The sequence below is a fragment of the Octopus bimaculoides genome, chromosome 6 (assembly GCF_001194135.2).
Source record: "Octopus bimaculoides isolate UCB-OBI-ISO-001 chromosome 6, ASM119413v2, whole genome shotgun sequence".
In the NCBI taxonomy this organism is placed as follows: domain Eukaryota; kingdom Metazoa; phylum Mollusca; class Cephalopoda; order Octopoda; family Octopodidae; genus Octopus; species Octopus bimaculoides.
Genome location: NC_068986.1, coordinates 63,902,453 through 63,928,951, shown reverse-complemented (window position 1 = coordinate 63,928,951; position 26,499 = coordinate 63,902,453). Strand labels below are relative to the sequence as shown.

At 33.7% G+C, this 26,499-nt stretch overlaps 1 protein-coding gene across 31 annotated transcripts in view; it reads right to left on the bottom strand.

The window, feature by feature from the left end:
• The window catches only part of LOC106878372 (rho GTPase-activating protein 5), a 336,880-nt gene that overhangs the window by 63,816 nt on the left and 246,565 nt on the right, over positions 1–26,499 (bottom strand). For 21 of the 31 annotated variants that reach the window (XM_052968790.1, XM_052968794.1, XM_052968800.1 and 18 more), the window contains one exon: positions 2,769–2,915. The exons of the other annotated variants lie outside the window; for them this stretch is intronic. In XM_052968790.1, the coding sequence (XP_052824750.1) occupies positions 2,769–2,915 (147 nt within the window). The remainder of the gene's footprint in view (positions 1–2,768; positions 2,916–26,499) is intronic. 31 annotated transcript variants of the gene reach the window in all.

Sequence of the window (26,499 nt, the reverse complement as noted above, 5' to 3'; positions counted from 1 at the left end):
TATATATATATATATATATATATATATATATATATGTATGTATATATATACACATATGTATTTCTGTATGAAAGACAGACAATAGACAATAGCATGAACAACAAGAATTGGTGGCAGTTGCAACAGCTGTAAATAAATTGAGCTTGCTGGCTTTGGCCATGCAAGAATGGCAAAAGCCCAGAGTTAGCAAGAACATGCAGACCAAATTTATTCAATGCACCATCAATTCAAACTAAAACTGGATATAATCATGAAAATATACAAGGTCATCAATCAGTCTAACACAAATCAAGTGCTATTGTAATATATGAAATCAATAACTTTAATCAGTAAGAACAACACAAACAGCAACTAGAATATGCAAGAACTTCATGCAAGATAACAAATATATAGATTAACAGTTAGATTCACATCTAAACTGACTTTCAAAAGACTCAACAAATAGTGGTTCTACAGATAAAGGGAAGTGGGGTTCAATTATATGACTAAACATTTCAATCAATCTAAATTTACAGAATTTGAGGCTGCACAAAAAAAAAAAAAAGTTTTCAATTCAGCTATAACAAGTTAAATATATATCAAAAAATAAGTAAAACCTAAATTGTATTAGAATACATTTTTCTATTAGTAAAAAAAGAAAATTTAATTCTAAAATATTTTAATGCTTTGACATATAACAAATAAGTGAAATGCAATTTGTATCACTGCATATAATTGCTGACATTTTATTCTCCACAATGACGTGTGTGTGTGTGTGTCGGTATATATATATATATATAGTTGATGAATTTTGTGTATCTTGTATTAACCTATATAAAGTTTTATCTCCTTCATTCTTTATTTCTTCTTTATTTCACCACCTGAACAATTCTTAAATATCATCCATAGATTATCTTAAAAGTAACTACAACTAAATTATGTGATAAGTTCACTTAAATGCCTTTCTCATAAATGAAACAGTTCTGACCACAAACACACCTGGACTTAAGATTCTGTAACAACATCTTTATCTTCAAATCAGTTTGCTGTAATGTGAACACTGTTTTTTTTATAGCTTACAATGATAATGTTGATTTAAAAGTACATATAGTTGCAGACAAGTTGTTTCTACATTGAACAAATTGAACAAAATAGGAAAATCACTCAGATTAAATAACTGACAAGATGATTCTTCACATTAGTAATGAAAAGACTATTTGTAGAGTTTTATTTAAATTTCTAATTGTTCAATAAATAAGAAATCATATAGAAGAGTTGTTTTCAAATTTTGTTTTACTTTGACTTATTTTTGTTCATGTTAGTTTACTTAATTATTTTTATTACACAAATTGAAGAATTTTGTTTACATTTCAGCCATCAGATAAGTACACTCTATAACGCTAAGTTTAATAAACAAACATTTATACTAACAAAGAAAATGTAGTTCTTACAAATACACATTACTACACATAAATGAAAATAGGTGAAGTTAACATCCACTAAGAAGATATACCAGACTAAGTTTTGTTCTCTATAGAATCTAACATTAATGAAATCAAACAATAGGGGGCAAGGCAAAATATTGAGAGAAAAACAGATCATGCAAGATGCAAGAATTCATTAACTTTTAGCCACATATGAGAAGTTTTCACAGAAACTGTTAGGAAACTAGATATTGGAATTGGACAGGTTACACCATTTCACCAGGCTGAATATTGCAAAGGGAACTAAGACAAAATATTTGATCTTAGTTGATTGTTGACAAAAATGTTTAAGATTTTTTGTCTTTGTTATTGTGAGTCATGACTAATTCTTGAATATTTTCCCCTATTTTAAAGTCTATTGCCTCATTTTATTGAACATTAAGAAAAATACTCTTAAATGGTTTAAATCATATTTTTTCTCTCAATATAATGAAAGGAATTTCTTTTCAAATTAAAACACAGAATGAGAAAATAAACAATTTTTTTGTGCTACTTAATTCCATGAGATACATGTGAGCATACACACACACACACATACATATTTCTACTTGTATACAATATTGCTATCAAATGCAAAATTATATGATGTTCCAATTAATTTTGTACAATTCAGCAAACAAACCAATCATTTCAGCTGTTTGGAATGGAAGATGTTTTAAACACACACACACACACACACATATATATCATCATGTAATGGCAGAGGTTCTCAATTTGAAGAAAGCTGTGTTAACAGCTAAAACACACACACATTTTTGAAAGAGATTCAGAATAAATATTCATTCCACTTTTACACAAATAAGTAAAAAAGCTATGTTAATATTTAAAACACACACACACACACTCACAGATTGTATATAAAAAAACCAACAACTTAAATATTTATTCCACTGTTCCACATATAAGTAAGAAAAATGTTTAGATCTACCAATGGTACAGAAGAAAGACACAAAAATGTGAGATTTGCTACAATATATATGGTAGCAAGGATTTGGTGGAAAGAGGAGTTATATAGAACTTGGGTCTGTTACAATCCTACTGTGTGCTGTCCTGGCACAAAAATCTTTCTCGCCCCTCCTGCTTTTCTCCTCGATTCCAGGTGACAATTTCAGAGATTCTTCCAAGTGTCGATCTATTTATTGAAGTCAATTTTAAATACACCTCAGTCATTTTGGGATTGTGTGTGCGTGCGTGTGTGTGTGTGTGTGTGCGTGCGTGCATGTGTGTGTGTGTGTGTGTGAGTGAGTGAGTGTGTGTGTGTGTGCATTTGTGTAAGTACACGTTCTTTCGTTTTTGCCACCTTACCTTGACTGTACCATAATCGGCTATTTCTATCGGTTCAGGGACAGCAAGTGGAGCCTGGACACGGCTACTATTGGGCATGTTTCGGGTGTTGGTAATATTGCGAGTGATCACCTTTGCCACAGGTTCAAACTGTCTCCTATTCAATGGCTGAAGTTAACAAAACAGGAAGAAGACAATAAACCAATGCAGTTTGGTGTTAGAGAGGACGCGGAACTACTTACATCACATGTTAATATTGTTAATGGACATTCACAACACACATCCACTAGAAGTTGTAAGAGGAGAACCAACAAGTTGAGCTTGCTAAACGACAGGAAGAGGCCAGAGCAGGTTGCTAGAGAAACTAGAGGTTTCTTTGGTCAGTTATAAAGGAGGAGACAGCATGCAACTAAACACCTTCTCACATGTCTACACTATAACAATGACGTTCTTTCATTTCATCAGTTTGGATGGTCACCGCAGAAACAACCAGATTTCCTCCTGTAGCTTATCTATTGCAACTAGTGTTCTGGATCAGAAAATAAATGAATTTGTGTGGATGTAGGAGTGCATGTGTGAGTGTGTGTGTGTGTGAAAATGTAAGATACAACTGAAGGAGGAAGATGATTGGAAGTAGAGTGGGAGATAGTGAGATTAAAGGAGAGTGGAAATAATAAGGAAAGAGAACAAGAAGGGGAGAAATAGTGAAAGTGAGAGAGAGAGAGAGAGAGAGAGAGAGAGAGAGAGAGAGAGAGAGAGAGAAGCAGAACAGAGTAAAAAGTGACACACACACACATACACAGATTAAGGTCAGAGAGTAAGAATTAGAGGGTAGTAAGAAAGGTAAAGAGAGATATGAAAGAAGAGAGAGTAAGCAACAGAATAAAAGAGAAGGAAAGACAGTGGGGTGGGGCAGACAAGGATAAAGAAGTAGTAAATGGATGACAGATAAAGGGATATGTGAAAAACTGAAAAGATAGAGATGAAAGAAAGGAACAAAGAGAGAAGGCAAACAAAAGGGAGGAATTGTGTATATGTGAAATTGAAAAAAAAAAGTAGGAAAGATTATGAGCATTTGAAATTCTCAGGTCTGTGAGATGTGTGATTGTGTGTAGTGAGTGTATGCCTTTCCAAGGTAAGTATATATAGAATCAGGCTTTCAATGAGCCAATCACCAGTTCACTGCATTTCTTATAGTTAGTGTCAAAGGACAGTGTGTAATTTGAGACTAAACAAATATCTCAAGGGACATGGATTTAATAGTGTGTCTGATTCTAAATTTCAGAAATATTACAGAATACAACAGACACTTGAAGAAGCCCAAAACTAAGATGATACTAGTTTGAATATACTAGTGTATAATGATAATTCTTCATCTCATAAATTCAAACAAAATCAAATATTCACTTTTTTGTCAATCAGACTAACATCAGATTTCTTGGGTTAGTGTCTTACTTATATTGCAAAATCAGTAAAGACTTAAACAAATATCTCAAGGGATATGTATACAGTAAATGACATGTAAGCACATCATACACACATACATATATATAATTGTTTGCTTTGTGGAGATCTATCCATTGTTTTACATAGTTTCCATTCATCAACTACTGACTACAATTTTGGCTCTTTCCAACAGCACTGTTTCCATTTATGAACGAATACTTTTTTTTTATCCATGCTGTAGCACGCCTTTGTTTTTATCCACCTGTTATTCATGCATCCACTACACTGAGAACAGATATAGCAGTAACCACTGCAATCATGCTATAACTACTTTGTTTTATTATTTTAGTCTTTCTATTATATACCTGCCATATTCTGTGATAAAGTATATTCTATTTTGCACTGCAATTCATGGATCACTGCTCTGTTCCCCGGATGGCATTGGGCTTTGTAAATTCAGTTCCATTATAGATTTAGTGACAAATACAAATCACATCTCTAATGGAAGTCCCACACACTATCATCTATGCACTTGACATGAGTCTTGAAGTCCTTCATATTTTAGGTCCTTCTCAAGACACTGTCAACTTAAAAGTCAAGACTTTTCATGTTGAAGTCGTATGGTCCAGGTATTGTTTCATTATTGCAGTATGGCTTGGAGACAGAAGCAAATTCCCCAAATCCATCTGTACCATCTAGTGATTAACAATATTCAAAGGCCTTGTTGTTGGCTGCTTTGTTTTATGGCCTTCACTTACTTTCTTGCCTGCCTTGTGGAAAACAGGTCTGTGTGTGTATTTTATACTTACACATATGCGCGTGCATACACACACACACACAAACACGCATATATATATATATATTATTTCCACACACTCTGATGATATTAATTTAATTAGGACCTGTGGTTTCATCCTTAATAAGTTGTATAGAATTTTGCTGTTTTCCAACAAACTGATAAACAATACCAAATAATGCATACTCTGATACACCAATTTTCCAGTAACTGATTATCTAGCACCTTCTTTAATCTAGATAAATTATGAGAGGATACTCAAAATTCCCATTGCTGCCAGTCTAGTTCACTGTGACTACATGTGACATTGTACTCTTTTAGTCTTTTACTTGTTTCAGTCATTTGATTGTGGCCATGCTGGAGCACCGCCTTTAGTCGAGCAAATCGGTCCCAGGACTTATTCTTTGTAAGCCTAGTACTTATTCTATCGGCCACTTTTGCCGAACTGCTAAGTTACGGGGACGTAAACACACCAGCATCGGTTGTCAAGCAATGTTGGGGGTGGGGGGCAAAACTTAGACACACAAACATATACACACACATACATGAATATATACATATATACGACAGGCTTCTTTCAGTTTCCGTCTACCAAATCCACTCACAAGGCTTTGGTCGGCCTGAGGTTATAGTAGAAAACACTCGCCCAAGGGGCTGAACCCGGAACCATGCGGTTCGTAAGCAAGCTACTTACCACACAGCCACTCCTGTATACCATTTGTTAACATATATTATTTACACTGCAATTGTTAGTGGCAATACCAAAATTTGGCAAGATCCTCTGCTTATTTAGCTTAAAGTAATTCTCAGTTATCCCACTTCAAGGTAAGATAAGCATTACTGTCAAACATAAACACCAACCTATATCAACCCCAAATAAAGTAAAACTGTTGAAAAAAGCGGGCTGTAGTTTGTCAATATGTAAGCTGTGATACATATGGCATTGATTCCTCTACTGCTTATGATATGAAGAAGCAAAGAGGCTAAAAACACACACACAAAACAAAGAGAGGGGTTAATAAGGGATATTAATCCAGGTGAAATACTTCTTCAGCTTTCTACAGATAACAATACGCCAGGCTAACAAACAAGTCTTGTGATTGGTATTATACTCCAGGCAATCTGAAGTCAAAAGCCGAAGTCAAAGTTGTAAATCCGTGGTTGCATTACCCAGTTAAGATGGTATGTTTTTACAGAGTGATACATAAAATAGATACAAAGTAATAGGTTATATACATTTATTTAAGCTTACAGCTATTTCAGAAATGCATTTGAGTTCATTTGAGAACCACTCTCATAATATCTTCCTCAGGGCCAAAACATATCAATTGTCAAAGAAAAAGAAGAAAAGAAAGAGGATGGTATTTGGTCAGCATAATGGGTTATAATCACATACATTTAACTAAGTATCCATATTCATCTAACATCCAATATTAAGCAAAGGGACAAAAAATATTTCTACCATACAACTAAACAGAAGTTTGTTTTTGGTGTTTTCCTTACCACAAGTAGTTTTACTGTGCACCTAGGCACAAATTTGGATACATCTAAACCTAGCACAAAATACACATACTTTGAAGTTTTCTTATAAGAGTTTTTCCACCTCTAGGCAAAAGAGCCCATGAAATGAGTTATTCTATACTTGATGATGCCAGAAAATTATCTCCTCACTAACATGTGCACACACACACACACACGAGAAAGTATATTCTATTTTGCACTGCAATTCATGGATCACTGCTCTGCTCCCCTGGATGGCATTGGGCTTTGTAAATTCAGTTCCATTATAGATTTAGTGACAAACACAAATCACACCTCTAATGGAAGTCCCACACATTATTATCTATGCACTTGACATGAGTCTTGAAGTATTTCATATTTTAAGTCCTTCCCAAGACACTGTCAACTCAAAAGTCAAGACTTTTCTTGTCGAAGTCGTATGGTCCAGGTATTGTTTCATTATTGCAGTATTTCTCATCATGTCAATGCATACACATTGACATGATGAGGAAGCTCAAAGAAGACATGAGAAAAGTTTTGTTGGCTGATCTCAGGAGGGGGAATCCTATGAAGGAGATGAGAAAGGAAAGTAACAAGTGGAGAAATGAAATAGATGGTGGAAAAAATATGATGTATTATATAAATATGTGTGTGTGTGTGTGTGTGTGTATTTATCATACTGCATTTTTTTCTTAAAAATATGTTCTGAAGCATCAATGAAAACAAAATTCAGTTTCTCATAATATTGTCACAAACACTTCACACATATATTTAGGTGCAAGTGTAACTGTATGGTAAGAAGCTTGCCTCCCATCCACATGGTTCCCAGTTCAGTCCGACTGTATGACACCTTGGGTAAGAGTCTTCTACTATACAAGGTCTGATCAATAAGTATTGTTGTCATAGTAACAAAACTAAAGCATGCAGAGTGAAGCCATTTGGCACACTGACCTTCAACTCAGAGGATGTGCAGATTAGTTACAATTCAGTTCAGTCCATTATCACTGAAGCTTTGGGTATGAAATGCGTATCTGCCAAGTTTGTACCGAAACTGCTTTCAGTTGACCAAAAGGACACTTAGGTTTCACTTGCACAAGATCTCCTTGATTGTGTCAAGAATGATGAAAACTTTTTGAAAACTTTGCGTAGGCCTCTGGGTTGGCATCGCCAAGCTTTTGGCAAAATTTGATGCAGATTCTCTACTCAACTTTGTCTGTCATGGTCAATGTGATGATCACATGCTACACACCTTCCTTCCAAGCACTGTTGAAAACAGTGGAAGTGAGCTAGAACATTAAAACTTAGTGCGCACGTAAAGTAGAGTTCAAGGTCAAATTGTGCCAAGTGGCTTCACTCTGCATGCTTTAGCTTCATTACTATGGCAACAGTCTAGATACATAGCGATCAGGCAACATAGCCTTCAGCTGCCCAAAGCCTTGTGAGTGAATTTGGTAGACAGAAAGTAAAAGAAGCCCACTGTGTTTATGCATGTGTGTGTGTGTGTGTGTGTGTGTTCTCCACCACAGTTTGGTGTTGCTTTGTTTACATCCCTGTAATTTAGTACCATGCTTAAAAAAGGGAAAAATAAGCACTGGAATTTATTTGTTTGACTATACCCTCCAAGGCAGTGCCCCAGTATGGCTGCAGTCAAGTGACTAAAACAAGTGGCCAATAAATAAATAAATATATATATATATATATATATATATATATTACGGTTCAGTTCAGTCTATTATCACTGAAGATTTGGGTATGAAATGCGTATCTGCCAAGTTTGTACCATAATGTAATATAATATAAAGCTGAAGCAAATTAACACCAAATATACAGTGCGTGTGTTTTTATTGGCTAAACTAGCAATATGACCATCCCCAAATACAACAACATCTGCTTCAACACACGATTTCACATCAAAAATCATGCAAAACAAATATATATATATACCTATATATCTATATATATATATATGATCTTTTCTGCCTTGCAAGCTGTTGGGCAACCTTACTAGTGTTAGTGGCACAAGAAAAGCACCCAGTACACTCTGTAATGTGGTTAACATTAGGAAGGACATCTAGCTGTAGAAACCATGCGAAAGCTAACACTGGAGGCTGATGCAGCCTTGCAGCTTCCTGAATCCTATTAAATTGTCTAACCCAAGCCAGCATGGAAACAGAATTTTGAGGATGATGATGATATTGTGTGTGTGTGTGTGTGTGGTGTGCATATGTATGTAGATAGAGAGCAGATAAAAAATGCATACATATTCCTTTGTTTCTTTCTCCAGTTACCTACCTATATTACATTCACGATTTCGATTCCCAGAAAGGGCATTGTGAGTGTTTAGTGAGTGAAAACACCTAAAGCTCTGTGAGGCTCCGACAGGGGGTCGTGACAAACCCTGTTGTATTCTTTCACCACAACTTTCTCTCCCTCTTTCTTCCTGTTTCTGTTGTACTTGTATTTCAAAGGGTCAGCGTTGTTACACTCAGCATCATGCTGAATCTCCTCGAGAACTACATTAAGGGTACACGTGTCTGTGGAGTGCTCAGCCACTTGTACGTTAATTTCATGAGCAAGCTGTTCCGTTGATTGAATCAACTGGAACCCTTGTTGTCGTAACCGAAGGAGTGCCATGATCTATATTACACACACACACACATTCATATTCTTTCATACTTTTCCTGGTTTCACTGGAGGGCAGTCATTGAGGGTTTAAAGTCAATAGCCTTCAGTATATAGTTTCAATCTGGTGCTTATTTTACTGATTTATATCTATTAAACCACTAGCTTACATTACATAAAGGAATACAAAATAAACAGCTTTTTTAGATCAGTGTAAACATAAACAAATTGGCAGGTTTCAGCAGTTTTTTAGTACCAAATTCCATTCACAGAGCATTGATCAAATTCAGGCCATACTGCGGAATTCTTGCCCAAGATGCAGTGCCGCACACACACACATGTATGTATATGTATATATATGTACATAAATACTAACACACACATACATAAAAATAAGAGAAAATTAAATTAGGAATGAAAGGAGAATAATGAGAAAGAAAACCAAAAACGTTGCTAAGTACTTCACTGTCAGTTAATAGATTATGTATCTGATGAAGGTACTGACTTATATACACACATTCATTCATTCCTTTGACTTCTCTCTCCATACACATTCATGTGTTTATATCTATCTGTCTATTTATCTATGTAAATGCACATGCACACATGCTTACATATTTGCATGAAGTAAAAAATGTATTGTGCATGTGCACATTAAATATTAAGTCTAATTGCACAGAAGGTTTAGTGATGTCAAGAGAAAACTCTGCTTAGCTGAATGGGAAATTAGTGGGTGTTATTTGTTTAGTGGTGATAATGAAATCTAGTAATGCTTGTCAGAGTGTCTGCATTTTTGCAAAAATCTCAGATCTTGCATTTAAAAGGTTAGCATAATTATGCTAGGTTTTCAAGAATGATGTTTTCAGCTGTCCATATATTTCATGTTTCCAAGTGGTCTCAGTCTCGTTATGATTTTTCAGTTGATATAGTCAAACTTCCTTTCAATCAACAAATGTAATAAATTTCATTATACTTCACTTTTGTGTACATCTAAAATAGAGAATATGGTTAAAGTACAACAATCATACTTATAAAGTGTTTGTATACTACTTCAAGGTTTGATTTGGTGGTGCTGACCTCTGCTTCATGTGACTGCCATGTAGTGAATAAATGAACTTATCTTTTTATTTCTGAATGTATAGTTAACATTGGCTAATTTGGGTGGTTTTTGAGTTACCAGATTCTTCATGTAGGCGGAGGAGCTTTAACTTAAGGTTTCCCCTATTGAATAATTTCTTATATTTATGGCTAACAGGGGAATACTTATCACTTAAAGTTAAAATATTCTACACATATCTACAAATGTGTGTATGCATGTCTTTTGGTAATGTTTTCCTGGAGGGAACTCCAAAAGTGAATATTGTACCTAAAATTAAGTGACACAAAAATATTATCAATTCCATTATAGTGTGTGTGTGAGTTATATTTAGAAATATTTTCACAGAAATACATACAGATAAACAACTGAATACTGGGGTTGAAATTATATTAAATGATCGACAGACTGACTGATTAAATGAAGCTGCTGACATAGAATTTTTACACATTTACCTTCACCATTCCTCTTCCTCCTCCACCACAACAACTACATGTACCATTGACAACAAACTAAACCCAATAACAATAAATCACATCAAAATTAATAATAAAAAAATCCCTGACATTCCTTTATAGTTTCCAATACTATCCACCACCAACATCACTATTTCCACTAGCCAGTCAGCCAGCCAGCCTCAAACTTCCAGTATTACCACTGTACAGTGCAATGCCACCAACCGACCAACCAACCTCAACATATTCAGATTAGCAGCCAAAAAGCTAATAGTTTTATTAAATCTCTAACATAAATTACTCAGAGAGGCCTCAAAGCAAGAGGGTGATTTCTAATAACTGTTTCAAATAAATCATTCAGAATGAAAAAGCATTTCTTAATTTACTTTGTAAATTACAGACAGTTGGAAATGTATTGTGTATGTTAGTGTGTGAGAAAGAGAGAGAGAGCATACTGAAATGTACTGGAAACACTTAGAGAAGTTAAGATTATTTGCCAACCTAATGTGGTAGTACCGCTTGGGACAAATGCTACTGTTGTTTAGCCCTAGGAGACATCGTCTCCAGCTGGCTATACGACACATGATTTATGTCCTTATATTTTCGAAAGGGGGTGTTTAGCACAAAGCAGTATCTGTGGATGCATGGTTTCAGGGTTATTTCTTTTTGTCGGCACAGAATAACTATTTGGCTGAGATGGTGCTGCTAGACACTTGTTTGAAAATATAATTTTATAAGTGACATACAGTCACTGATCTAATAAATATTAGAAAAGTTGTTTTACTATTAATATCTCTTTCATATGATGTTGAAGTTAAGATAAATGCTTTAAAAACAGAATGCTGAAAACCCAGGTGCTTATACAAAGAGAAGAAAGAGCTATCTAGGTGACTACAAAAATCCTGGGAAAACAATATCTTAGGATTACAAATGCATATTTAAACAATAAAAAACAACCATACTCATAGAGAAGTAGATTCCAGAAAGTATAAACTCAAATTCAATGTTGTCTAATCAAGCCTTTTTTACATGCTCACAATTGTCAACCAGAGATGTGCATTAAAATATCTGATGAATAAATCTATCAAAAAATTAAATGGTTTGCACCTGTGAGAAAACTGAATTTTTTCCCTTAAACAATTTTTGTTGTAACATAAATATTAACTTTGTACCCTGTCACCAACACAGAGCTGTGTCTATAGCTAAGACACATCACTCACAATAACCAAATCCAGTTCTCTCTCAGTAGCAGACTAAATCCATTGTTTGGTTTAACACCACCACTAAGTCTACTCTGGTGCAAACATGGGTTTGATCTGAAGAGAACTCAAAAACCTTGGTGTACTGTCTCTTATGGCTGCAGCTTAAATCTCCTCTCCACCAATTTCAGGGAGTCTGAACTGCTTTAGTCCTTGATTCAACTACAAAAAAATTAATGTAACTCTAAAAAAAGTACTACGCCAGTGGTACACCTCAGCTTTATAACTAGCAACATAAATAGGTTTTGTTAGCTAACGGTGCTGAGAAAAATTTGGATATTGGGTTGATAAGCCAATCTTTGAAAAACACAACATAAGTAAAATCTGTGTATATATAAAAGGCTAACAAGATGAAATAGGGTAAAAGGATTCACTAGTGTTAAGCAAATGAGAATAATGGTAACAGTTCTCTTTCTTGTTGAGTATCATTAATCAGCCTTGAATAGATATATGACCAGGAAGTAGATGAATATTTAGGCATGATCTAAAGGTATTCCTGTATAGGAACTTAGCATGTTCAATGTAATAAGTAAATTTCAATCAATTATCTTACTACCTTCAAAATGAGAGTCATGTGTTGATGAGAGCAAGTTATTTACAGTAAGGCTATTTCCCCAGTTAAGTGATGGGAAAGGGTTTCAGGAACTTGCGATACACTAAGGTTCGTGAGACTGAGGTTGGCAAGAAGACGCAGTTATATGCTATAAGCCTCTCCTGTGAGCTAAGAAGTAAGAGAATGCTCTCCTTCTGGCATACTCTAACGTTTCCATTGCTGCCCCAGATATTCAGTTATCTATTCCCCCACAGCCAGGTTGAACTACAAACTGGAAAATTGAATTACCGGAGTCACCTCAGTTTTAAACAACAAATCCTAATAAAATGTTAAGTACAAAACAAGATATTTGGTACAAACACAGCTGTGTAGTCCAGAAGTTCTTTTCACAACCACATTGTTCTGGGTTCAGTCTTACCATGTGGCACATTGGGAATCTTCTACAGAATATGTGATACATATACATATATATATATATATATATATATACACATAAAAGAAATAATTAAGATTCAGTTGAATTAGGTACCTAAGTTGAGGCACCAAGTCAGTCCGGTATTATCTGCACAGCTCAAAGTAAGGAGAATAAAATCAAATAAATAGCAAGGTGCCAGGTATTAATGCAATACGACTGTTTCAAGTGGCTCCATTTAATTGAACAATGCAAGCATTACATCAATTTAAATACAGTACCATCTTCAGTTGCAAAAAATATGGATTTTCAACAGACAAGATATATTAATATAATTTTCCTCAAATATTTTATCAGAGCTAGAGGATGAAAGAATTTCATGTTGCAGCAAAAATAAGCTAAGAGAAAGACAACTACACTTTTGGAGTGACAGGAATGGATCACAGTGGGGCGTCATGGGATTGTAATTCATTTCTAATTTTTTATCTACCTTCTGATCACCATCAAAACATCTAAGGCTAGTAGACTGCATTTATTGAGAATTAAGAGCATTATGAGTTAATAGTTCAGAACTGGCTGCTGGTCATAAATAAATATTATTAGAAGTTCTCCCAACTCTTAATTTCATTATGGCCATACATACCCCTTGCCACATAAAGAAAGACTTTAGGAGTCAATTAGATAGTAGTAAATGCTCATAAAAAGAGGTAGGGTAAGGGTGACATAAACTCTATTCATTATTTTCAGTTAAAGGGACCTACACTATGTAATTTAGGACGCTATAATGAGATCTAGAAAAACATTAAGGGCACAGAAGGAAAAAGTTTATAATCAAGGTATAGCAAAAACTGTATATTACACTTTTTAAAAAAAATTTTACTTTTATTTTTATACTACATATTCAATTAAATGGAGCCACTTGAAATAGTCGTATTGCATTAATACCTGACATCCTGTTACTTCATTTTATACATACATACATACATACATACATACATACATATATATATATATATATAGTTCAGAGGAGATCCAGAGATTCTCCGTATAGAAGACATGTAGTAGTACTTAAAAGATTCAAACCAAAACTCCAATGTCTGTCTTTACAGGGGATCATCTACAAAGTAAAAAAGGCTATAGGATGGATCAAGTTGAGCAGGTATAGAGGCAATTATGTGGATAAACAAATTAGATATGTCAAATATATTAAGTATATTAAATACATTAGTTTGCGTATGTAATACAAAATATGTATATATGTATACATGTAAAACAAGAGAAAGTAAAAGGTGGAGACTTTCAGATGAATTTTTTAGTATAAATATATAGATATTTATATTAACAGGTCCAAATTACACAGAGTACAAATGACAGAAAATTAAAGGAGTGGAATTTTCTCTGTCATTTGCACTCTATGTAAGTTGGACATAGTGATATAAATATAAATCTAAACTAAAAAAGTCATCATCTGGAGGCCTCTACCTTCTGCTTTCTCTCATTTTGCATGTATACATATTTTGTATTTCAAACACAAATTAATACACTCAATATATTTGATGTATCTAATTTGTTTATCTGCATAATTGCCTATACACACACACACACACAGTACATGTACAAAAGACTTCTGTACAGTAATACATAAATTCATACATATTTTTGCAAAAGTTTGACAAATTTATGTTGACATTTATCTTCATTAGGTGTGCACTAGAGAAACTTCTAAGTCATTGTCAAAATTTTCATTGTAAAATATAAGTTGTTTGTAACATAGGCACAACACTTGAAATTCTGGAGCAAGAAACTAATCGATTAAATTGACTTCAGTACTTGATTGCTAATTTATTTATCCAACCCTGGAGGAAGGAAAAACAAAGTCGATCACACAAGAACTGAAACTGAGAACATAGAAAGCTGGAAGAAATAATAATAATCTTTTCTACTATAGGTACAAGGCCAACCTTAGTACTCAACTAATACTTATCTTATTGACCCTGAAAGGATGAAAGGTAGTTGGCCTTGATGAAGTTTGAACTCAGGATGAAATGTCGCAAGGATTTTGCCTGGCATGCAAATGATTCTGCCAATAATAATGATGATAATTTCTAATTTACACAAAAGGCCAGTAATTTTGAAAGGTGGGGATTAGTTAATTACATTAATCCCAGTATTTGATGGTAATTTATTTTATTGACTTTGAAGGAATGAAAGCAAAGTTGACCTCAGTAGGATTTGAACTCACAAAATAAAGAACTGAAATAAATATGGCAAGGCATTTTGTTTGATGCTGTAATGACTGTCAATATTTAATTTAAGCATAAGGCTAGTAATTTTAGAGGGAGATGGTTAATGAATTACATTGATCCTAGAAGTTTTCTGATACCATTGACTATAGCAGGATTTGAATTCAGAATGTAATAAACAGGAACAAATTCTGCAAGGCATTTCCCCCCAACACTGTAACCAGTTTTAGTCAGCTTGCCAATAAATTCTGACACTGGAACAAATTTGTAGGTGAGCAGAATAAAGTCAATTAACCCTATGAGAGATAAAAGGTCAAGTCAGACTTGGCAAGATTTGAAATCAGAACAAAGCAGCTTAGTCCAGCATATAATCAGTAGCAGAAAGTTAATAATAATAATAATAATAATAATAATAATAATAGAAGAAGAGGAATTAAACAAAATCTAAAAAAACAAACAAAAAAAAAAACAAAGAAAGAATGATCAAAGGAAATCATTCCTAATAAAGATTCATGATAAAAGAAATAAATTTTCAAATAGATATAAAAGTCCTTGTGCAATCAACTGTATAAGTAAAAGAATTTAATTAAATATATAGCATGGTATGTTGCTAAGATTTGAACCTATATTAAAATTTTCGTACAGAAAAAATATTTCTTTTTTACTTAATAAATTTAGCCATTCTAGTGTGATTTTTCTTCTAACAATAGACTCAGCTGCCTATATCTATCTGGAGGCAGTCACATGAATAGTAAAATATATTTTCAAAGTAAGTTGATAAAATGAGAGGAATCACGATGAAGGAGAGAGTATAATAAATGCAACTTTACTGAAGAAATGTCTATGTTAGCAACCCAGTTAACCTCTCTCTCTCTCTCTCTCTCTCACACACCCACACACACACAATCTTGTTTTGTGTAAGATGAAATAAGACAGATTTAATTAAAATACGAGGGATTTTTCTTTTTAAGTACGATACTCCCCATAAATCAAACAGATGACCCAAGGTTGATACAAAATAATATATTCTATATTCTTTTTAACTAAACTTTGCTAAGTATTTAGAACACGAAAGATGCATCTTGCAGCTGCTGAGTTCCATAATCAATCATTGGAACAATATTCATGTGATATATTCTAAATTGGGTTGATATTTTTTTTTCAGTGTTATTGATTGAAGAAAAAAAGAAAAATTCTAAGATAAACTTGCACAGCATGAAAAGGGAAAATACATACATATGACAAACATTCAAATGTTTAGAATATGTTATTCTTTTGCTTGTTGGTCTTTTACTTTTTATTTTCATAAGTGCTCCTTTGATGAGGTCTCTCAACCTTTTAAGTAATTAAAATTGTGTTACTTTCTAAAATTGGTTAATGTGGTCCAAGGCAATATGCCCGAAATAAAAAGAAACATGAGGGGATGGCCACAGTTGGAACACCTATAACCCTTCAGCATTCTGATTACTCTATCAAATGTAATACTTATCCATTCACATTGCTTTGAACTAATCATGCATTACCTTGTAGCTTTGAGATTTCAATGATATGATTGTTTGAACATAAAACAGGTAGGGTATTTGGGCTGGATATGGCCAGTTTAAATGTTAAAGGATTAATCCAAGACTTTGCTCAGTTAGGGCTGACATTGGTTATGACAAGGGATTCATATTGATTTCAAATTTTGGAACAAGGCTAGCAATTTCAGTGAAGTCAATTACATTGACCCCAATATTCAACTGGTACTTATTTTATCGACCCTGAAAGGATGAAAGGCAAAGTTGACCTTGGAGGGATTTGAACTCAGAATGTGAAGACAGATGAATTGCTGCTAAGCATTTAGCCTGGCATGCTAAAGTTTCTGTCAGCTCAATGCCTTAAGAAAGTCATTAATATTAAACATCATTCTGACTTATGTTGCCAATTTAAAACCCAAATCCTGACATTCCAACAGTAAATAATGTAACATTTGACATATTTCATTGGCAGTAAGATCCCTGTTCTTATAAGATCAGAATTAATATCACACAATTAAAATCAATAATATATGTATGCATACAGTCACACTCACACACACGTGTGTGTGTGTGTGTGTAGCTTATCCCCTCTCTATTTTTTTGTCTATGATTTTTTTCTGTAGTTTTCCTTGCGTATATAAAGAAACAAGTGTGGAACTATCAATGTATTTCACTAGAAACAAATGGAAGAAAGTAGATAACTATGAAACCAGTCACTATGTAACCACTTGAAATGTGCATATTAAATGACAGGTATGAATGCCCAGTCATTAGTTCTATCTCCTAATGGCAAATGGCTTGGAACATGACAACCCATCTAACCCATGCCAGAGCATGGAATGAATGTAAAATGGCCATGACACGTATATGTAATGTGTGTGTGTTTACATATGTGTATATGATGTAATAAATGAAAGAACAGAGACAACATAGGGCACCCCACCCAACAAAGTGCTGGTAGTATAAGCAAATAAACTCTTAAGCGAGTAGTATTAAGGATGACATCAAGGCATAGAAACCATACCCAAAATGGGATATATAAGCATGACATGGTCCCTAATCTGTTTCATAGGCTAGTTATTCCAAAGGACAACTGACATGGATTACACAATCCATGTCAGCATATAAAAATGGACATTAAATGACTATAATACATATATAAAATATGTATATACACATGCAAATACATTAGAGAGGGTGAATAGCCTATGTATGTATATGCAAGCATGGTATGGGTTTTTATATATATATATATATATATATATATACACATTGTTGGTATTATGTTGAAGTGTTGTATGTCCAAATTAGACCAAATGCATTTTTTTCAATATTTATTTTCGCTTGCATTAGCCAGTTCTTTTGGTTGAACTATCGTATCTCCAGCTGCTTCAGATGCCAAGATATCAAAAATTGTCAAAGTTTAGTACAAAGGTTTTCCTATGGAATGGTGAAACTATTTTTTGTTTTCTGAAAAAGCAACGTTTTGGACTTATGACACTTTTTCATAATAGCGACGATATATACATACACAAAATACTGGCGCTTTAATAATTTGGACCAATACATTGAATTCACTATCCAACACCCTGACAACAATGCAGCCTTATCACTACTCAATTTTCAACTAAGCAATATAGATGGAGGGGGGGGGGAGCAACAGACACAGTGTTCGACTGAAAAGCTACCAGTCCAGATCTCATCACTTACAAGTTGGTCCTCCCCATTAGTGCTAAGACCAGCTACATACAGAACAAAATCATCCATATCTGTAACAGATGCAGTGACAGTACCAGTTAGGTCACTCGAGTCACCCAGTTCCTCAAGGTCCTCGGAATCAATGGGTACCCAGCATCCAATGCCAACACTGCATGGAAATAAGTCAAGTAAATGTGACAAGAGGAATCACTCAAGTACCTGCTTTCTGAGGATTTTTCATTTTAATGAGGGGTCGCCAGTACTATTGTAAAGTCATCCACAGGAAAAGTCTCGACATCTTACTCGCCCACTCAGGATTGTCTCTGCATAGATGCCTGTCAACAAAGATATCTCACACATAACAACATCTGCACACACTAGTCAAATGTCCTATCTGTAACATGGGCAAGTATCCATGGACATATGTGGTTTACCAAGTATGGTGTTCAAAATGCAGTGACTACTACATCAGTACTACAATTCAACTATTCCATGTCCAACTGAAAGAACACCCGACTACAAATGTATCTTTCTTCTGCAGGAACATACTTAAGTGTGGTAACACCAACGCTTCCATACTGGCCACAGAGAGAAATACAGGAAATCTCCATATCAAGGAACCATTGTTGATCTAATGGCTTAACCTGCAGGTCAAGAATTTATCAGAGTTAGGCCAGGAGCTCCTATAAATTACAAATCCTCCCCAGCTTTGCTGCTGCCACAGCCAACATTATCACCACTACAATGATGATTAGTACTATTGCCTGTCAGCAACGTGTTTGTGTTGCCACAACTAAAACCATTTCTACTATGTCAATGTTTGCTGCTGTTGCTTGCCATAACATTGATTGTTGCTGTTGTTTGCTACCACCTTATCACCAACTACTACCAGAACATGTACCACCATTGCCAACAACACCAATGTTGAAAGTCATTGGTCATCTTCACTGCTGCGGCTGTCAACCTACATCTAACCATCCACCACTGTTCCCACTATGACCTCTATAGCCACCAATAACACCATTTTTAAGGAACTGCTGCTATCACACTCAGAAAGAGTTGGAGTCATGGCCTATATATGCTTACATTTTCTAACTGTTCTTCTGATGATGGGCATTTTTGCCTGAAATATATAAAGGTCATCCAACTTCTCTCTTTGCATTGTTAGAAGCTCTCTTCTTTTCTTTTTTGGTTTATTATTGTACTTGCACATTGGGCAGCATGTTGACACCACTGGTTTCTGCTGACTGTAGTTTTCTCTTCATCCAACCATGTGATATTGTCCTCTCCCATGTCAGTTATGAATGCTCTGCAGCATATAATTTTCAGCATTCCACTCTAGTGATGTCCATTTGAAAACTGTTTTAGAAGTACAAGTAGTCTGACTAGGTAACCAGCTAGTTTTAATCTACATTGTTATGATTTTGCATTTTCATTGGTTATGTGGTCTTGCCAGTATGTTCTCAGAATCTTTCAAGCATCTTTGGTGAAACACATTTAGCTTTCTATCAATTTTCACAGTGCTCTTTCATCTCTCACTGGCATAGAGAACTGTTGGTAGAACTATGTTATTATAGAGCAAAATCTTTGTGAGCAGGTTGACATGTTGAAGTACCAGATAGTGCATATTCTCCACAATATGGCTGCATCTTTGTCAATTCCATGGTTGATGTAGTCTCAGTTTGTCATTGTTATTACTGATTTCTGGCCTCACTGAGGAAACAAGGAACTGGGAATTGTGACAATTTACTGTACTTGAAAAGACGTGTCAAGCTAAGTAAAATTGCTGTCTTCCTTTCAAATGCCAGTGTCACATAATCTATGCTGGTGATGCGTAAATGCACCCATGCTGGTGGCATGTAAAAGGCACCCAGCCAACTCTGTTAAGTGGTTGGTATTAGGAAAGGCATCCAGCTGTAGAAACCATGTCACAACAGACATTTGGAGTTTGGCCAGCTCCATAACAAACCATACAACCCATGCCAGCATGGAAAATGGATGTTAAAGCTTTAAGCTTGAAATTTGTAGAGTGGGTTGGTCGCATTCCTGTTCAGGCCAAATGGTTATTGGAATTGTAAACAAATATACATAGATGTCACATGTGCATAACATATGAACTGATTTTTATATCCTAATACTCATTAAAGGCTGCAATCCATTAGATGCACATATAGTCAGCCAATGAAAAGTGATGATTCAAAAGCACTAGTTAAGCTGCTCATTCTTGGCATAAATACTAGATACATTGCTATATCTAAGGCTCTGAGGCTTTTCTTAACTGTATGTCAGTAATTGGAAGCATTTCTTTTTGTTTTATTTTAAACACAACTCTAAGTTGCAAACAGCTTTAACAAAAAATAACATGTGACTTATGTATAGGTAAAAGTGGAAACCAACATATAAACACAAAAAAGGGTTGTAATATATTTGAGCATACATGTTAGTTTCTATGGCTACAATGTCTGTGATAAATAATTAATCTACTAGAGATGTAGCTTTATCTGCTCTTACCACTCTAGTCCAATCTTACAATTGATTATCAACAGTTTTAACATCAAATTATTTGATTAACATACTAGTAGTTGATTTAGGAAACAGTAAAGCCCATATATACATATATATAGTTCTATGTTTATTTCTATGATAAGCTTTCAGTTGTTTGGCTACCAACTTTTTACTCGAGGCATGGGTCAACCCACAGTTATAAAACACTTGCTCAAAATGCTATATAATGGGAACAAACCTGAGCAGACTTCTTAAACATTCAGCCAATACGCACATACATTACTTGGTGCTGGTCAACTTGCAGAAAAAAAAAACAAAATATTTACTGATGGTGATTATTTTGAGTTGACTGCTTCCACAGCTTGTGTATATATATTATACCCCACCCCTGTACACACTTTCAAATGATGGAATATTTTAAGTATTTCTTTTTTTTAAATTGTATTTTTAAATAAAAAATTGAACAGTGTATACTAACTGACGTAATTTCAAGGATAGTGGGAGGGGGAACAGAAAAAAAAAACAACAAACAAGGAATAATCAAGGAGAGTCAGCTTAGAGCAAATAAATAAATCAATCAATAGAAATGTAAAGTTCTCACTGGCTTAGAGTTTGTACTATTATTGAAATTGTTTCTTCAACCAACAAGCTGACTTGTCTCGTTCCAGCTCAGAAGGATCAAAGTGCAATATAAGGCGAAGGAGAAAAGGAAGGTGGTTGGGCGGAAAAAAAATTAACATATATTAATTGGAGTATAATGAATTAAAGTGATTTTCCCAATGCCAGTTGGTAATTTAAATATGAAATATTTCTACAGTTTCAAGGGGTAACCCTCTGTAAATAGAATATTAAAACAGAAAAAAATCAATCTGAGAAACACAAATGAACACATAAACACAACATAAAGTATTTCCGGCATCTCAGATTGTAAAATGCAGGGGAGTGCATAAAGCAACAAAATGCTGGGAATCAGCACAAAGGAAAACTCTGCATAATGTGAACTGTGCATGATGTGAACATTTGTGATAATGGGGAAAGTGAGAGAAATCCTGCTAAAAAGAGAAAAATTAATACAGTAATAGAACCAATCTAAATTTGATGCCTTTTGTGGTCTTTTGCAAGAGAAACCACTAACTGCCATTTACATTAAATGAAATCATGCTAGGCTCAGCTGAATCAACAGATTTCAAAAGTCACCTGCAGATAACATTTTTTTCTCTCTATTTCTAACTTGGCCAATAGAAATTACTACAGATGAAAATGGCACCAAGTAAAATATTCCAGAATAGAACAATAGAGAAAACAGAAATAAATAAAAACAAAAAACAAAAAAGAAAAACAGTATAAAAGAATTCTTTACAAACCATTTCAATCCACTCATTTTCCATTTGAAAAACAACAGATAAATTGAAAGCAATTTACTAAGATAAATTAGAGACAATTTAAGCAAAAAGCATTTGATTATTAATTTTTACATTCTGCATACTAGATTAAAAATACCCAAAGTAACAATTCTAAATGAGATTTTGCATTAATGTAAAATTAACGAAGGAAAATAAATTTTTAATTGTCCAGAAAAAACAATCAAGGCATTTATCATTTTGAGAGAAAAGAAATTTTAATAAAAGATCAAGTTGAGATAAGAATAATTTGAGATGAGATATGTATAAACAGGCAGAAGTATTGGTTATCTTGATAATGGTAACAATACTCAAAGTATACAAAGAAGTAAATAATTTCATCAGGAACTTTTACTAAAATACAGCTATTAATGAAATATATCCTCCTCAAGAATAATTAAAAGTCAGTTATTATTTACATTTTTAAAATCAAAACTACTGAAAAGCATGAGAAATATAACCACCACTACAATCATCGTCATTATCAAGATAGATTTTATTTTTCAGTTATTCAGCCACTAAGGAAGAAAGGTTGTTTTATAAAGCAAAGGTTGTTGGAATAAATACAGTAAAATTAATAATTCAAACTGAATCACTATTACAGTTAGGAACTAAGTTAAAGTACATTACTTCCCTCAACTGACAAAGATAAAAAAAAAACCAGGTGCCACATATACTTCACCACTAGATAACACCTTTCTCAAGTGAGAGGATTTGGTCTTAGCACCAATGAGTGAATCGCATGTGGCATTCTATACTAATGTTCTTTTATATCTCTATGATCTCTATTTTGGAGATAAACAATTAGCATTTAAGAAAGATTTGACTGTTACATTCAGTATTTTAATTGAAAGAAGTTCCTTTGCAAACTATCTCCCTTTTTCTTTACCTCTTTAACTTCATTGCCAATGAACCAGGTGAAATAATAAAGATGAAATATGAACCCAAGAAAATCCTTTGGTTAAAGACGACAAAGAATTAAATCAAAAACATTGAAAACCTATTATCCATCCAAAATAATGTTTGTTTCACTGGCTGTTTATAATTATTCTTAACTATTTTGATTATTTTTCAATCTAAACTATGTGATTTTAGAAATCATTTGATACAAACAAGATTTGTTTTGTATAATCTTAAAAGTTCTCTTTATGTTTTTCATAACACAGGGTTTTTAAATAGAAGATTGATTTGATAATTCATATTTGGAAAATAGTTAACTTTCTGGACAAAAATGATGATGATCTGGATATTGGAAAATAAGTGAGCAAATTAAAAGGAATGTGTGTGTGTGAGAGAGAGAGAGAGTCAATTACAAATTAATGAAACAATGATGGAAATCTCACACATCAGAAATTCATAAGTCCATGCTCCAATTAAGCTTTCAACATCATACTAACACCAGTTTAACTAAAAGAATAACATTATTCAACAATCTTTATCACATATAAGCATTAGACTAAGCAAAGTAAAGACACGATGGAAAATACACAGATAAAATGTAACTCTCATCAGTGGAGAAATTTTTATTATACGAAGGATGGTTCTGAATAGTAATAATTATTTTAAATGAGAGGATGTTAAAATTGCTTTTATACTTTATCTAGCTTCATAAAAGTAAATGGGATGTAAACAGTATTTGGTTGAAAACTGTTGTTTTCTATTGGGATTTTAGTGACAACATCCTGACATTTCATCAACTGAGGACAAAAGAAACAATGTGCTAATCTGCTAAATGGCAGACTAAAAATAAAATCCACACACACAAAAGCCGAATTCATTTTGTTATTAAAGAAACTAAAGTTGCATATATAATTATAGCAAAATTGATACTATGGCAACAAATTGAAATTGAACTGACGCAAGTGTATTGGGAATAGATGTGCTTAATACTTTGCATTTATAATAATATGTGTATGTGCGTGTGTATGAATATATATATATATATGACAAATATATGAATATATACATACATAGAGAGAGTGAAGGAGAGACAAGGATCTCAAATATCACTCCACAGATTGCAAAAGCAAAGTGCAGTCTCCAAGAATGTAAAGCTAGATAGATTGGTGAAAATATGGTGCAGATGACATGGACTGCACAATAGATATACTCTACATTGTTAGACAATACCTGCACGGACCAGCAGGCGCAGTTGATGGGGATTGATATAGATAAGGCTTCAGTCAGTATCCATGGTCTATGTAGAAAGGATGGATGTCCCCTTACCCAGGCAAAACAGTGGGCAAGACAATGGATGCCACGATGAAATTGGGGCTGAAGAAAATAGTCAGACATTATAGAACATATTTTAAGTCAGAAAATAACTAAGTTGATAAAGTATTTAAATGAATGATATACAAATATGAATAAAAAATTAAATTTAAAAAAAATCTCAATTGTATTAGTATACATTCATTAACATTTGAACTTAAATATCATTAATCAGACATTCACTCACTCATGCAAATATTATAAATTGAACTAATTGCCTGACTTCTTAGCTGATATATCAGTCAATGAGGGTAAAGCTTAATGTGGTAAGGAGAGCAATTCTCCAAGTTATATCCATTTCAGCATTCATCACATATACAGTGTTCTCATTGTTTCATGGTGGTAAGCTACTACTCTCACTCTGATAGCTATTTACAGCTAGGTAGTTTTGGTCAGTAAAAGTCTCTTTAAAATGGTAATGATGGAGCACAAACAATAGTCATTATTGAATATTAGCCATTAATCTGTTGTTTGACAACATTGTAAAATGTAATGTTAAAAACAATTTAATCTATTATTGTTTTTAAAAATTCAAATTTACACAGTACTTTGTAAAAAAAAAAAAAAAAAAGCTACTAACAGCTCTTTTATTGTTTCAGTCTTTTGACTGTGGCCATGCTGGAGCATCGATCGCCTTTAGTCGAGCAAATCGACCCCAGGACTTATTCTTTAGAAGCCTAGTACTTATTATATCGGTCTCTTTTGCCGAACCGCTAAGTTACGGGGACATAAACACACCAGCATCGGTTGTCAAGCGATGTTGGGGGGACAAACACAGACACACAAATATATATATATACATGTATACGACGGGCTTCTTTCAGTTTCCATCCACCAAATCCACTCACAAGGCTTTGGTCGGCCCAAGGCTATAGTAGAAGACACTTGCCTAAGATGCCACGCAGTGGGACTGAACCCGGGACCATGCGGTTGGTAAGCAAGCTACTTACCACATAGCCACTCCTACGCCTATATATAAATTTTTTTTTTTGTTGAAAACCAAACAGATGTCCTCTTTTTGGTTTGTGATTTACTGATGCTTATAAGTTAAATGGCTAATATCTTTTAATTGCAATGCCTACATCTTCTCATATAAAAACTCTGTAGCACAATCAGTGAAGGCTTAGATTCAAAAAGAATTTATTTGTCCAGGAATGTAGCATGAAAAAATACATAGACCAAGCATTCATCAAGATGACAGTGCCCTTAATAGATTAAAGATTCACAAATTTTAAGAAATGTCTCAAATATTATATTATTTAATCTTAGGAAATATTCTAAGTCTAATAATTAATGAAGTTTAGCTTTATGAAACATAACTATGTTCGAATTTAATCCTCATAAGACAATAGTGCTGATCTTGGTTTGCTATTTGTCAAGAAAATATCTACTTTTCTTTATTGATTGAAATTTAGATACTGTATTACACAACTTATCGCTTTAACAATTACAATTTTAATATTTGATAACAATGATTCAGTTATCTTTAGCTATAAGGTTGAAAAATTCCAAAATGACAAAGATTTGGGTTTCCCAAAAGAAGGTATATCAATTGAAAACTAACATAACAATATTTATAATGCATACATTATTTTGAAAAGCAGAGAAGTAATGAAACTAGAACTTTTAGAAAGTAATGAACATTAAAAGCGTAATGAAAACAATTAGTTAATGGTACAAACAAGTCGGAAAACAACAGCTCCCTTAAAATGTAGAACTGAATGGGATGAGATCAAGCAGTGAATATCATAACTATGTGGTCATTAATTTAGGAATCTGTAACAGTATTGTTGTTGTTTAACCCAGAGTCAGGATGCAGGACAACATATATACATATATATATATATACATATAAACATATACATATATATACATATAAACATATACATATATATATACATATATATATACATATAAACATATACATATATATATACATATAAACATATGCATATAAACATATACACACACATATATAT